At 45.2% G+C, this 16,164-nt stretch overlaps 1 protein-coding gene across 4 annotated transcripts in view; it reads right to left on the bottom strand.

Annotated features, from left to right (window-relative positions):
* The window catches only part of GRAMD4 (GRAM domain containing 4), a 210,480-nt gene that overhangs the window by 129,674 nt on the left and 64,642 nt on the right, over window positions 1-16,164 (bottom strand). For all 4 annotated transcript variants that reach the window (XM_029617381.1, XM_029617380.1, XM_029617382.1 and 1 more), the window contains exon 3: window positions 5,189-5,309. In XM_029617381.1, the coding sequence (XP_029473241.1) occupies window positions 5,189-5,309 (121 nt within the window). The remainder of the gene's footprint in view (window positions 1-5,188; window positions 5,310-16,164) is intronic.

The following is a 16,164-nucleotide window of genomic DNA, read 5'->3' as shown; positions in this document are numbered from 1 at the left end:
AGTTGGATAAAACACTAAAGCCTGAAGCTCAATGACTCTGTGCACTGAGGTAACCACCAGCAAGATGACGACCTTTCAGGATAGGTACTTCAGATCGCAAGATCCCAGGGGCTCAAACAGTGCCCTCATTGACCAAGGCCACATTGAGGTCTCAGGAGACCGTTGGAGCTGCGTCAGAGGCTTAAGCTGCAATAAACCTCACATGAAAAGCCCTACAAGTGGAGGGGTGGAAATGGAGATGCCATCCATCCCCTGATGATTTGCCCCAATGGCACGGAGGTGAACCCTCACCGAAGTGGTCTTCAAAACAGCCTCGGAGATGTGCAATAGGAAGCCTAAAAGCTTTGGTGTGGGACATGAAAACAGGTTCAAATCGTGCCCTTCAAGCAGGAAATTACCAGGGAAGCGAGGGTTATCGCTCTGTCCCGAGGCAGAAAGGCCTTTCTCTGGACAGTATCGAACCTGGCTCCGATGAAGTCCAACTGCAGTGACAGCTGGAGATGGGATTTCTGATAGTTGATTAGAAATCCCAGGTTCTCCAGAACACGTATGGTGGCATGTAGGGAATGCAATGTCCCCTGCCTGGAGTCACCTTTGATCAGCCAATCGTAAAGGTAGGGCCTCCTGAGGTAAGCCCCCCACCACCACCAGGCATTTTGTGAAGACATGGGGCACAGTCAGGCTGAAAGGCAGCACCCGATACTGATAGTGCTCCCCTTCTACCATGAATCAAATATAACTCCATTCTGCGGGAGAAATGGGAATATGGGCGTATGTGTTTGAGATCGAGGGAGCAGAGCCAGCCTCCAGATCTGAGGAGAGGGATCAGAGCTCCCAACGAGACCCTTATGAATTTTTCTCTGACAAGAAAACAGTTTAATGCCCTCAGATCTAGAATGGGGCAAAGGCCTGCGGTTTTCTTGGGAATCAGGAAATACCTGGAGTAGAACCAGTCACCCTGCTGGCCTGGCGTACTAGCTCAATCGTTCGAGCCACTACTCGAAGTATTTGCTGGTTCTCTGAACATCTTCACTGAGGACACGAAGGAGAATGTGGAGGAGTCCGTTGGAAATGCTGGCTCAAAGCCCCTCGCCACCAGTCAAAACTACGTGACGGGGTTGAGGCGGGGCAGGGGCTGGTCAAGGGGCACATGGCTGCCGAGCCCTTGCTCTAGCTGGTGCCTGTTGGGGTCTTGATCGGGAGGCCAGCAGATAATACTTTCTTGGCCACTAGAAAAGAGCATCTTGTATATTGCCTGGGAGGCTTCTTGCCGGAGGGCTGGGTGTCCGAGGTGCTGGCTCGGACACCCAGCCCACCCAGCTGTGCTACCGCCTCTTTAATCTTGTTCCCGAAGAGGTTCTCCCCTTTACAGGGGAGGTCTGCCAAACAATCTTGAACTTCGGGAAGGAGGTCAGAAGCACAAAACCAGGCCATGCAACGAGCCCCAATGCCACCTGCTGCAACCCTGATTGCCGTTTCAAATACATCATACGCAGAGCAGACTCCATGTTTGTCACACTCCATGCCCTCACTTCTGGAAATTGTCCCGAAACTGTTGTGGAAGGTGTTCCACCAAATCTTGAACCTGTTTCTAGGTTTATGGAGTATTGACCCATATAAAGCTGATAGCAGGCAATCCTGGCTGCCAAAATTGAGCCCTGGAATACCTGCTGAGAAAGAGCATCTAGAGCCCTGTGCTCACAACCCGGGGGAGCCGAAGCATGACTCTGGAGCCTCTTTGCTTTCTTCATAGCCGATTCCACCACTACTGACTGGTGTGGGAGTTGCCGGCGTTCAAAACCTGTTGTGGGCTGGTCAAGATAGACAGTGTTGGTCTTCCGGTTCATTGGTGGAATGCAGATGGGATGTTCCCAAAGCTGGATGACTAGTTCCTTAAAAATGTGTACTGGCACAGCCACCACTTCTTTAGGAGCATCAATAAATTGTAGGATCTCTAACATTTTATGCCTAGAATCCTGCTCTGTTAAGAGCTGGAAAGGCACTGACTCCGCCATGACCTTTACAAATCCAGCAAATAGATCTTGTCGTGGGGACCCTCGCCTCTCCTCTGGTGGAGAGCGTTCGGAAGGCAAGTCCTTAGATTCATCTGTGGAAGAAACTGATGCCTCTCCCTCCCAGGGATAGTAGGGGGCATCCTCCTCACTTTGGAAACCTGGAGACACTTGAGGTGCAGCCCCCACTGGGATCTTAAGCTAAGACTCCAAAGGCCTCGGGAACATCAATGGGAACGAAGTAGGCAACTAAGGCACCAGTGGAATCCCAGAGCACATTGACATCGAAGGTCCCATAGGCATCGGGAGCACAGAGGGAAATTGATGGCTCCAAGAGTTCCAGCCCCAAAGGCTCCGGAAGGGCTAGCGTTGGTCGGGGCATTGTGCACGGTCTGGGCGCCGTTGATGCAAATGGACCTTCCTCATCCAAGGAATCACTCACCAGAATTGGAAGCGGTGGAGGAAGCAGCAATGCACCCTTCGAAAGAGAAGGGACTCGAGGCATTGGGGCTAGCTGCATCCGTAAAACACCAAGCAGCAGATCCGGCTGCTCCAACAATGGCGCAAGTACCAATGGAGTCAGTTCCTGAGGCGGTGGCGGTCCCGGTGGAACCGGAGGCTCAATACCCTAGACGACCCAGCCGACCGCCAGTCGCACACACCTCTCCAACTCCTCAAAGTCTGCCTAAGACAGGGCAGCTTGAAGAGGCGGCGGTAGGGGCATTGGATCGCCCCCAGAACTGTGGGGGGGGGGGGGGGGACTGACCCCCTTCACCAGTATCAGTGGGGATCGCCAAGGTTCCTCAGCTTGTCCGGAGGGTACAGCATCCTCTACATGGGACTGCTTCGGGGGAGGCACAGATAACGTTGGTGCTTTCCTGTGGTCAGACATCTTTGAGGATGAAGACCGGTGCCGGTGCTTCCTGGACTTTTCCTGGTGCTCGCCCCAGTACTTCCAGAGCTGAGAGAGATGGAGAGGAACCGGACCTGGAACGCAAGGATATGGACCTCGCTCGGTCCCCCGCTCCTACTTTTGGTCCGGAGCTCGGTAGCGGAGAAGACACCGAGGGGGTCGTAGTCAAGACTTCCTTACCCTGTGGTGTCAAAGTCTCGGATGCCGATGGTTCTGATTTCTTAGCACCAAACAGCTTCTTAGTTTTGTCCAGGCATGCCTGACAACCCTTAGGGGTCATTTGGGCACAAAGATCACAGCCACGGACATCATGCAATGCCCCCAGGCACAAGGCACAGACCTAAGGGAAGTCCATGACATGGACATGGTCCAGGGGCACTGGGGGCAACAGCGGAAGCCGGATGACGCCATGGAAAAAAGAAATCTGCACGTGGTCGATGCCCAGCAGCCACAGGGAGGCAACACAGTCAGTAATCGACTGCAAATTAGCAAGGAAACTTACCGATACTGAGAGAAAAAAAAAAATGAAAACATGCAGAGGGACCCGACAGGACTCTGAAAAGAAGAAAAAAGTTGTTTTCCACAGCAAAAAAGCACAAGCTCCACAGCTGCAAGGCTTCAATTTCAGGGAAAGAGAGAGACTGAAGAGGGACCCTGCATGAACGCATGGATAATGGCATGCTGGGCTCAGTGTGTCAGTTTTCCATGCTGGGCTCCATCTGATGTCACCCATGTGTAAGGACTACCATCCTGCTTGTCCTTGGGGAAATACATTTTTCTTTCAGCAGGCATTTGCAGAATAAAATTTGGCACATTTCTTGGATTTTACTGTAAGTCTAAGTCTGGTTTTCAGTTTTATGGACGCATGTATATGTATTGTGATTGTTTTTGCTTTATGAATGTTTGATTTTATTTATATTCCACCTTTCAGACAGTTAAGTTGTGGTTTAAGCGGTGTGTGTATATATATATATATATTTTATATTTTTTTTTAAATAAATAAAAATGAGAGACTATCATCAAAGATGACCACAAGATTTGGTTATCAACTAAAAAAAAAAGTCCACAGGTCTTGCTATTTGTTTATTCCTGTCACCTGTGTACAGTGACATCACTACACTTTAATATTACATGGACATCAAACCTGCTAGCATATGTATAAAACACAAAAATTGATGGTTCAGAGAAAAAAAACACAAGTACTTACTGCAAAGGAAATTATGATAGCTGAAACTGGCACAGTATTTTGAAATGAGTTATTAAGTGCTTTTAAAGGAGGACCATCTCTGTGACTCAGGATATATGATTTAACACTGTGGCAAAGGGAATACGGTATCAGATCTGCCATCCATTGGGGCCAGTTGTACTTAGCATGCCATGGAGGTGGATGTGACCAAGGCCCAGGGCAGGAGAATAGCTGCCTTTACTGTCGCAGCTCCAGGTAGGCAACAAGCAGCACAAAGGGTACATGCCTCAGAGTTGGTACTCCTCTAACTCTCGGACTTACGAGAGTCCCCCAATCCAACCTGGAGGAGCAGGAATGAATATGATGAATTTAAAAATGTAAATCTATCAATGAGGAGAGATTTAAAAGAAAACAAATAAAAAGATGACTTATACTTGGCAAATATTAAGAGGTCTTCAGCAAAGGAAGGGTCAGTAAAAGATATGGAAACATTTAATTTTCCAAATCAAAATAATCAACAGAAAATGTTTTTACCAACTTTTCAACCCAGCTATCTGGTCGAAGGAACAAATGCATATTTCCTGAGCACTGATCTTTATAGTCATGACAATGTTAAAGGTCCCAACTGACACCAAAGACAGCCCCCTAGTCTCTACTGTTAACATGTATTTCATGCAATGGCAGCATTCAGGACTCCCCTCAACACAATTTTGTGACACCGAAAAAAATGAGACACAAATATAGTGGGGCTAAAAATGGATTTTTAAAATCTGTGGACAAGGTTTATATTTATTCTGTCCTATAGCTATAAAACAGATACCTACACAATCAGAATACACATAACAAAGACTAGTACAAATGTCATTTAATGAGAGCTTCCTCGCACTCATCTGCAATTTGTATTATGCAATAAAATTCTGTGGTTTCAATGAATAATCACACTCACCCCTAACAGGATTTAGCATGGACCAAAATTGCTGACAAAGGTTTAAAGCCCCACTTGCTATGCAAGCAGAGGATCCCATCCCCGGCATGCACTACAAACATTCCCACCAACTTTTTTAATGTCATACTTACGTAAAAAGTGTTTTTCCAGTAAAGCGATTTCAAGGTGACCTTTGATCTCATTTAGCCTGTCAGACTCTGTTCTGTTAAAGTCCTGGATTCCTGAAGCCATGATGAGGGTCCCTGTACCAGCCTCGAAGAGAATCAAAAATCCATTTATAAAATGTGTATATAGACACCTAATCAGCTAAGAAGCTTTAAACTGGCATCGTTTCCAACTGCAATTGAAATGCAAATATATTGCAAATAGACAGGAGTTAACAAGGCATCAAGAATGGTAAGAAGTGAGGCCTAAGCAAGCACAGCATCTGCGTACTGTTCTACCAACCTAAATGGCAGCAGGCAAGCTTTGGGTCTGCTATAGAATCCAGCTTGCACCTGCGTGTTGAACATGTATTTTAAATGAGCTCAGGTCCTTTGTCTATCAAAGCCAGTTAGAAAAGAAAATTCTTGCATGAAAATGATTGCAGGCAGCTCTCAGGGAGGAGACAAATGAGTGCAGTAGACTCCCTCAATGCTGCTGATCCCCAGTGCATAATCCTCTGCATCAAAGCAGCTATAAAGCACAATTAGCTGCTCTCAATGCTGCCAGACAGCAGAAGCAGTTAACAGAAAGGAATGCTGCAGGGTTACACAACCCCCCTCTCCACACCTGCTCCTGGCCTCTTTGTGTGGCCAATTGATTGCTTTCCCCCAGCAATGGAATGCACCACAGCAAGGTGAAAATGAAAGCACAGTGAAGGAAGCTGGGACAGCAAGAGCAGGGTAAAAAAAAAAATAGGTCTGCTGAAGGTAAGCAGTGGAGAGAGAATGAGTTGCATTTCCCTCAGGAGAAGCAACTATACCTACAAAAATAATAACACCTTCATGTGCAAAATGGGAGATACTGATTTCTGTCCTTCAGATGGTCAACTAAAAAACACAAACTACAACAATGCAAAAACCAAATACTGCTAAAAACAGAATTCCAGCTCCTGAAGCATCTCTAGGGTTAAAGTACATTTACTGAAACATAGAAAAAGACAGAAGATCAGGACAATAGGACCCATCCAGTCTGCCCAATATTATTTACTCCTGGGGGAATTCTGTACAATGCAGAATTTCCCCCTCCCACCAGAGGCTTTGCTAAGTATCTAAAAGATCAGAGGCACGGGCTCATAAGCCCTCACTCCTGAGAATTTCTCAACTAACTCAATCAAATTCTTCATCTTCTCCATCACCCCAAGAACAATCTTACAAAAAACACAATTGAACAATCCACAAATTATCTCTGTTCTGTATTTCTATGCAGCTGTGAACAGGAAGTTATCCTATGTAACCTGTAACAGGGAAACCACCTTGTTAGTTTGATCCTGACGAGGGCACAATAGCTCTCTCCATACTCACCTCTTACCAAAATTCTGTTCATGTACAGACACACACATAAAACAAGAGGCACTGCTACTAATATTTTTCACCATTGTCACAAGGTACTGGGCATGTCAATAGCACCTCTAGACCAGCGCTTCTCAACCGGTGTGTCACAACACACCAGTATGTCGCCAAACACCGGCAGGTGTGTCAGGTCTCCCTGTGACCCACTGCCCTGTGGTACTTTCCTTCTCCTTTTTTCCAGCCCCCGCAGGCCAATTGGAAGCCTCCTTTCTTCCTACCCCCACTGCCCAATGGGAAGCCTCCTTCATTCTGCCTGCCCTCACGCAGGCCAATCGGAAGCCTCCTCCCTTCTACCTGTCAGTGGGAGTAGGAAGAAGGGAGGAAGCCTTTGATTGGCCAGTGAGGCAGGCATCGCATAGCCCAGAGATGGGGTGGGAGGAATGGCAGTGTCAACCCCGACCAAGCAAGGCCGCCTCGGGAGCCCATCCCCATGGCGGCGAAGAGGAAACCTGACCCGGAACTGGAGGCCATTCCTGCAGTGAAGGAAGAAGTAGTTTTTGGTGAGTTTGTGTGTGAATGATTGCCTGAGTGAGAGCTTGTGTGTCTGTGGGTGTGAATGGATGCCTTGGTGTGTGTGGATGCGAATGGAAGCCTGGGTGAGAGCTGGTGTGAATGGGTGCGAGAGCATTTGTGTGTGATTGAGAGCTTGTATATAAAAGAGCATGAGTGTGATTGAGAGAGAGACTGCTCAGGAAGATGACTGGTGTGAAAGAGACAGAGATTGGTCGTGTATGTCTGTCTGTCTGTCTCTCTCTGGTTGTGGGTGCTAAGGAACAGGACTGTGAGGACAGAGCTGTGAGTGCTATTGGACTGGAAGGGAAAGGAGTAGGAGAGTTGCTGGAGAGGGTAAGTAAAGGTGGCTTTTTAAATTTATTTTTCTGGATTGACTGCCATTTTAATTATTGGGTATTATGCACTGTCTGCTGTTTTGAAATATTTTATTGATATTTGGACATGTTTAATAATTCTTATGAGTTTTTAATTGTTGGATATTATTCTGTTCAGCAGCTGTTTTGTAACATTTTTAATATAGCTTTACAATTATTTCTGTGTGGGGCTCTATGGCAGCTTGGCTTATTCTGTTTTACCAATAGGAAATGTATTAGTGTTTAGGGCTTGGTTTAATAGTTGCATTTCTTAGATAGGGTTGTTACTGTTTGAGTGTGTTCCATAATACAGGTGTAACTTTGTGCGGATTAGTTTGTGTGCATTATTGCGAATCTTGAGAGTCTGTTAAGTGCTATATTTATTTCTCTTTCCATTTTTCCAGGTTCGCACTGCATGCAGAGTGGATTTTTTGGTTTTCCATTCCAGTTTCTGTCTCCATATTTATAATTTGTGGTTTTTCTGTACTTGGTGAAGGTCAGTTCTGGATGTGTGACCGAGGTGAGTTACTTTACTAGCATGTAGGCATTTGTATCAATCTTATTTGTTGTGTTTTCTCAATAGGATATACATTAGTGGTAAATTACTGTCTTTTCATAAGGAAAGCTATTGTGCCTGGTAGTAAAGGGAGTTTGTTTTGCTTTTACTGAGATGTCATCAGAACCAGAAAAACAAGTTTGCTTACTGTAAACGGTGTTTTCCATAGATAACAGGAAATTTAGCCATGCATGCTGGGTGACGTCATCCGTGATGTCACGAAGGTGGAGCTTACTCTCTTAGCTCGAAGAGCTTTGAAGTGCGCATGACCTCGGGTTCCCATCCCATGCTCCTCGAGCTTCCCCTTCAGTTTGTTTTCCAAGCTATGTGCTGGTGTAGGCATTGCCAGGATGGATGGCTGTCCAGGGAGCTGGGAGGGAATGCATGGCTAAATTCCCTGCTATCTACGGAAAACACAGTTTACAGTAAGCAAATTTGCTTTTTTCCGTCGATAAGCAGGGCATTTAGCCATGCATGCTGGAAGTCCCAAGCTCATAAGTTGCAGAGATGATATTGTAATGTAAGTTTTGGGGTTTTTTATTGCAACCTATGGAAGGTGGACAGCCATTAAGGCTTAGAAACAGTTTCTAGAATTGCAGATCCCAATGAGGAATCTGATGCAGATTGCTGATCGAGGAAGTAGTGCGTTGTAAATGTATAAATGGACGACCAGGTTGCTGCTCTGCAAATGTTTTGGATTGCCACCCCGTGAAAATATGTGCAATGGAAGCTGCAGTCGCTCTAATCTGATGAGCCTTAACTCGACCGGCCAGAGGTATCTCCTTTTAGAATAACAGTATTGGATATAGGCGGTAAGCCAGTTAGAAAGTGTTCACTTTGATACCGGCTGACCCGGATTGTTTGAGTTGAAGGAGACAAATAATTGAGAGGAATGTCTGCTTGAGTCAGTCTTGTTTTTGTAATAGGCTAAAGCTCTTTTACAGACCAAGGTATGAAGAAGTTTTTGTCGATCGTCAGAATGTAGTTTCGGGCAAAAAACTGGTAAGGAAATTGTCTCGTTTAAGTGAAAAGCAGATACTACCTTTGGTAGAAAGGAAGGGTGAGTTCGTAATACCACCTTATCATGGTGAAATTGAAGATATGGAAAATTGATTACCAGTGCTTGGAGTTCACTTATTCTTCTTACAGAAGTGACGGCAACTAGGAAAAGTACTTTCCAGGTTAAGAATTTTAGCACAGAAGATGACATGGGCTCAAAGGGTGCATTCATCAACGCTTCAAAGACTAGATTAATATCCCATGGAACAACTGTTTTTTTTTATAGGGCGGGTGTAGACGAAGCAAGCCCTTCATGAATTTGGAAATCAAAGGATGGGAAGAGATGGAGCAGCCATTATCTGTGACATGATAAGCTGCAATAGCACTAAGGTGAACTCTTATGGACGTAACTGCTAACCCTGAAAGGGATAAATTGTGGAGATAAGTCAATAGCGATTTTGGAGGACAAGAAAGGGGGTCGAGTCCCTGCAGGGTGCACCATTTGGAGTACCGTTTCCATTTGAAAGCATAATTTCTTCAGGTGGAAGGTTTCCGTGATGCAATAAGAACGTCCATTTTGTTTGGTGAGAGATTCAGTAAGCTCAATATTTGCCGTTCAATCTCCATGCCATCAAGTAAAGGGAGGACTGCATGACGTGAATCAGACTCCCTCCATCTTGTGAAAGGAGAAATGGGTCCTTGGGCAGTGGTATTGGAGGGTTGATTGAAAGACTAAGATGATAAGTATACCATGTTGTCTCGGCCATGCGGGACCTATTAGGATTAGATTCGCTCCGCCTGCAATACATTTCTGAACTGTGTGTGAGATTAATGGTATGGGAGGAAAGGCGTATAGAAGGCCACTCCCCCACAGAATCAGGAAAGCATACTGCGACGTCCTGTGTATACTGGGAAGAAGAGAGCAAAATTTCTCTACCTTCCGATTCTCTTCTGATGCAAAGAAGTCTATCTCTGGAGTACCCCAGTTTGCGAAGATCTTGTCTGCTTCCGTTTGTTTGAGTGACCACTCGTGTGAGTGGAAAACTTGACAGTTTGTCCGCTCTTGTGTTTGCAAGTCCTGGAAGGTAGAATGCCTGTAAGAAGATCTTGTTATATTCTGCCCGTTCCCATATTTGAACCACTTCTTTGCAAAGAGTCAAGGAACCGGATCCCCCTTGCTTGTTTATATAAAACATTGCCACTTGATTGTCGGTGTGAATCATTACTGACTTTCCTTGTATCCATGACTGGAATGCTATTAAAGAGTTCTTTATTGCTCTGAGTTCCAACAAATTTATTTGGAGACTCTGTTTGGTTTCTGACCATAGCCCTTGTGTTTCTAGATGCAAGAGATGAGTGCCCCATCCCTTTGTCGATGCATCCGTAGTAATGTTTAACTGGTGAGGGGGATGTTGGAATGGTCTTCCTTCTTTTAAGATGGCTGGTTGAAGCCACCATCGAATGTCTTTTTTCATGGAAACTGTAACTCGTACCTTGTGAGACATTTGCTGTGTCAATTGGTTCTATTGAGATTTCAGACCCCACTGAAGGAGTCGTATGTGTAGTCGAGTATTTTGGACCACATGAATTGCTGTGGCCATATGACCCAAGAGTACCATAATGTTTTGAGCCGGAACTACTTTCTGACGTAGTAGAGTTTGAGAAAGGAACTATAAAGTTTTGATTCTGTCCAGAGGTAGAATGGCTCTGGAAAGAGGGGTTCGAATAATTGCTCCTATGAATTGAATGGTTTGGGAGGGTTGGAGCTGGGACTTTTCATAGTTTATTATCCAACTCAAGCTTTCTAGACAGAGGAGTGTGCATTCTACCTGAGTTTTCAGGAGTTGAGCACTGGAAGATACAAATCAGCCAATCGTCTAAGTAAGGAAATGTGTTTATTCCCTGTTTGCGGAAGTGTGCCACAACAGCAAGATATTTTGTGAAGACTCGTGGGGTAGAAGAGAGGCCAAAGGGAAGCACCTTGTATTGGTAGTGGTGATTTGCATCTTGAAAACAGAAGTAGCGCCAAAAATTCTTGTGAATCAGAATGTGAGTGTAAGTGTCCTTTAGATCTAGCGAGCACATCCAGTCATTTGTCTGGAGAAAAGGAAGTACTGTTTTGAGAGAAGTCATCTTGAATTTTTCTTTTGCGAGATGTTTGTTTAGTGCTCGGAGATCCAAGATGGGATCTCCTGATTTTTTGGGAATGAGCAAGTATTGGGAATAGAAATTGTTTTCCCTTTGAGAGGAAGGCACCGGCCAGACTGCCTTCTGTTGGAGGAGAAATTATATTTCCTTCATGAGTGATGGAAATTTAATTTGAGGCGTTTTGGAAGGAATGAGATGGGGAAGAGCTGGAAAGGAACTGAAACGTAGCCGGTAACCTTGTGAAATTATGGTCAATACCCATTGATCTGTGGTGATATCGGACCATTGGGAATGAAACAAGGATAGTCTTCCCGCCACCAGGACTGCTGTTGTAGCAAGTGGATTTAAAAAGATTGCTTAGGAGTCTGCTGAGAAGTTTGAGGTTTTTCTTGCCTCTGAGTTCTTTGATGTGGTCTTTGTCCTCGCATTTGAGACTGAGGCCTTTGTGGTTGGAAAGGCTGTTGCCTGTAATTGGATTGGTAAGGTTGATAATAGCGATACTGTCTGTGATAGCAGAAACCTCTCTTGTATTGACTGAAGTAATGCCTAGATGTGGAAGGCGTGTCTAGAGGCGCCGCTAAAGACTGGACTGCAATATTTTGTTCTTTAATTAAAGAGACGGTTTCTCTGAGTTTTTCTCCAAAGAGATCGTCCGGCCTGCATGGTAAGTTTGCTAATAGATCATGAACGTCATCTCTTATACTACTGGCTTGGAGCCATGCCAGACGTCTAGCTGAGATTGAGGTTGCTGATGACCTTGCAGACGTATCAAATGCTTCATATGCTGTGTGTAACAAATGACGCAACCCTTCTTGGAGGTCCAGGAAAGGCTGAGGTAGTGGAGCGTCCCCATGCGAGGTGGTTAGCAAGGGTTGTAATTGTTGAATACAGTTAAATAAATATTGTATGATGTAAAACTGATGATGGCTAATGTGGGAATTGAGCATTGAGTTTTGATAGACCATTTTTGCAAAGTCATCCAGAAGCTTATTATCTTTTCCTTGCATCCTCCTCCAGATCTATTAAAGATTGGGTTGATGACTGGTCACCTGTGCCTGCCGAAATGAATGAGTGGTCGAAGATATGGCAGCTGAGATTCAATGCCAAGAAGTGCAGAGTCATGCATCTGAGGTGTGGTAATCCGAAAGAATTATATGCGTTGGGGGGGGTGAAGGGCTGATGTGCACGGAGCAGGAGAGAGACCTTGGGGGTGATAGTGTCTAAAGATCTAAAGTCAATGAGGCAATGTGACATGGCGATAGCCAAAGCCAGAAGAATGCTAGGTTGCATAGAGAGATAATCCCCTTGTACAGGTCCTTGGTGAGGCCTCACCTGCAGTACTGTGTTCAGTTCTGGAGAGCGAATCTCAAAGGAGACAGAGACAGGATGGTGGGTGGTCTCCATCAAATGACTTATGAGGAGAGATTGAAGAACCTGAATATGTATATCCTGGAGGAGAGGAAGAGCAGGGGTGATATGATACAGACCTTCAGATACTTTAAAGTTTTTAATGATCCATGGTAGTCAACAAACCTTTTCCATTAGAAACAATTTAGTAGAACTAGGGGTCACGATTTGAAACTCCAGGGAGAAAGGCTTAGAACCAATGTCAGGAAATATTTCTTCACAGAGAGGGTGGTGGATGCCTGGAATTCCCTTCCGGAAGAAGTGGTGAAGACTAAAACTGTGACGGATTTCAAAGGGGCATGGGATAAACACTGTGGATCCCTAAGGGCTAGAGGATGGGAATACATAAAAAAGCTTGGGGGCAACCTGCACGGAGCGGCGGTTACTACCTTGGGAAGCTTGCTGGGCAGAGTAGATGGACCATTTTGGTCTTTTTCTGCCATCATTACTATGTTACTATTTTCAAGGTATGAACACACTCATAAGTACTGTGTTATAAAATTGATGTTGCTGAATGTTCAGCCTAGCACTTTGAAAAATCTTGCAGCTGAATTTGTCCACAATGTTGTTATCCTTTCCTGGAGGCATATTTGAATAAAGCCTGGATTTAAGATTTCTTCATTGCAAACTCTATGACCACAGACACATGCGGAAGTTGCACCATTCCATAGTGAGATAATTTTCACATGCTAAACTTAAGGTCTGTCTTACGAGAGTCGGACTTCCCTGAGAAAGGGGACTCCCAAGATTTATCCATCACTGTGTCCATTACCACATACGATACCAAGACGGTAGGCTCCGCTGGCACATCAAAAGTTTTTAGAATAACCATTGCCTCAGATCTGGGATCCGGAATATTCCTTGTCTCCACAAACTTCGAGTACGTGAGGTCTTACGGAATGATGAAGGCTCTGGTGGGTCCTGGGAAAGGGGGGGGGGGGGGGGGGGGGGGGGGGGGGAGTCAGATGGAATCCCTGTGGAACTATCTGGGGAGGTTGGAGGGGAATCTTGCAGTCCCTTATCTGGCTCTAGAGAAAATGTGGTTCGGGCTCCTCTCTCTGGTCACTGTCTTCCTGAAGTGGAGATGAGGGAGGTTGCTGATGTGGAGAGAGTTCTTCCTCTGATGGACTAAGCGGTGGCCAGGGGTGATGTTCAGCCTCTAGCGAGGAGAACAGCATTTTTAGGGTAGCATTATCTGATTCATAGCCTGTGAGGCTGTTCCTCCTTGTTCAGTAAAATGTGCTCCCTTCTTGGAATGGTAAAGCTTTCTACCAGCAGCCTTGTTTGAGAGGCAGGTCTCCTGTGGGTTTTTCATGGCAGAGCCACTGCTGCCAGCAAGATGGAAGAGTCTGGTTGTTTTTGGTGCTCTGATGCCATTGTCAAGCCAGCATTACTTTTAACCAGAGATTCTTGTAGCCAGGGATTGCTTTTTATGCTTTGAAACTGACAAAATGGCAGAACAGACCTTTGAGAGGATGTGGCGGATCCCCCCAACATGAGGTGAGGACATGATGTCTTCCCTATCCGAAGGAGCCGAACCACATACCTATTCAGGATGGAAAACTATCTGCGGACCATGTGCCGGTCCCTGTGGAATCCCAGAGGAATGTCTTCCTGAAGCCCTGTCCTTTGGTATTTCATCTACTTCCCGGCCCTTCCTTAGACGATGCCTGCTTCGAAGGTGTTGAACGTTTTGAAGATTGCTGCAACTTTTGCCTCTATTGTGTCGCTTGCTTCGTCTGCGTCATGAGCACTTGAGTGGTGCTCCATATACTTGGAGCTTGCATTGTGCTTTTGCGATGCAGCTTCCTTCTTCTATCATGCTTCGTGCCTCGGATGCGTCATATGCAGAGGCATTTTATGGGCCTCATCGCTGTGCTAGGATGACAACTCACTCGCTTCCAATGCATGCGCCACTGTCCTGTGCGTATCTGTCTTTTGAGCGGTCAGTTTCGTCAAAAGCACACTGGGATCTTTGCCCACCTGGCTCCTCAATGATTTCATGGGTGATGTGCTGCGTCTTGGGCCCCGGAGAAGAGTGCGTGGAATGGCGATCTTTGCGCATCGGTGATGGGGCATAGGATCCCAATGAAGTCCCTTCACCTTCCCTTAGTCTAGCAATCTTCGCCGCTCGTTGACTTTGGGATCGTGAAGACATTCTCCCGCAGACACGGCACAACAACTGTTCGTGCTCGGGTCCCAGAGAGAGGTAGCAATAATTATGCCAGTCAGTAAGGAATATAATTTTTGCTACACTGGCAGTATTTAAAGCCGGGTGTTTTCGGGGACACTGCAGCACTTACAAGTGCTGTTGAACTCAAGAGTTAAAATATAAAAAAAAAAAAAAAGAGAAGATTTGAGAGAAAACTTCCGCATGACCACCCAGCTGCATGGAAAAAGAAGACTGAGAAGATGGAATCACATGGGAACAGCCATGCAAGCGTCCAGAGCAAAGCTCTGTATTCTAAGAGATAAGCTCCACCCTGTGCCACCGGAAGATGTCACCTAGAGCAGCGGTTCTCAACCGATGTGTCACCTGCCGGTGCGGGTGTGACACTTTATGTCAGGGAGGGTATAGAGTCCAACAGGATAAAGATCATACAAGAGACTAAATGCTCAGTAGTATCTATATGGGTACAAAATCCCATGTGTGTTGGGTAAGAGTATAGTGATAGGAGTATACTACCGTCCACCTGGACAAAATGGAGAGTCAGATGATGAAATGCTAAGAGAAATCAGGGAAGCAAACTAATTTGGCAGTGTAATAATAATGGGAGATTTCAATTACCCCAATATTGACTGGGTAAATGTAACATCAGGACTTGCTAGAGACAAAGTTCCTGGATACAATAAATGACTGCTTCATGGAGCAATTGGTTTAGGAACCAACAAGAGAAGGAGTTATTTTAGATTTAATTCTTAGTGGAACGCAGGATTTGGTGAGAGAGGTAACGGTGGTGGGGCCACTTGGCAACAGTGATCATAACATGATCAAATTTAAATAACTGGAAGGGGGGACAATAAGCAAATCTGCAGCTCTAACACTAAACTTTCAAAAGGGAAACTTTGATAAAATGAGGAAAATAGTTAGAAAAAAACTGAAAGGTGCAGCTGCAAAGGTTAAAAGTGTTCAACAGGCTTGGACATTGTTTAAAAATACAATCCTAGAGGCGCAGTCCATATGTATTCCACACATAAAGAAAGGTGGAAAGAAGGCAAAACGATTACCGTCATGTTTAAAAGGTGAGGTGAAAGAGGCTATTTTAGCCAAAAAAAACATCCTTCAAAAATTGGAAGAAGGATCCATCTGAAGAAAATAGAATAAAACATAAGCATTGTCAAGTTAAGTGTAAAACACTGATAAGACAGGCAAAGAGAGAATTTGAAATGAAGTTGGCCATAGAGGCAAAAACTCATAATAAAAACTTTTTAAAATATATCCAAAACAAGAAACCTGTGAGAGAGTCAGTTGGACCATTAGATAACCAAGGGGTTAAAGGGGCTCTTAGGGAAGATAAGGCCATTGCAGAAAGACTACATGAATTCTTTGCTTCTGTGTTTACTAACTAATGAGGATG

This window comes from Rhinatrema bivittatum, chromosome 9 (genome assembly GCF_901001135.1).
Source record: "Rhinatrema bivittatum chromosome 9, aRhiBiv1.1, whole genome shotgun sequence".
Lineage (NCBI taxonomy): Eukaryota > Metazoa > Chordata > Amphibia > Gymnophiona > Rhinatrematidae > Rhinatrema > Rhinatrema bivittatum.
The sequence above is the reverse complement of the archived record's forward strand: the minus strand, read 5'-3'. Positions and strand labels throughout refer to the sequence as shown.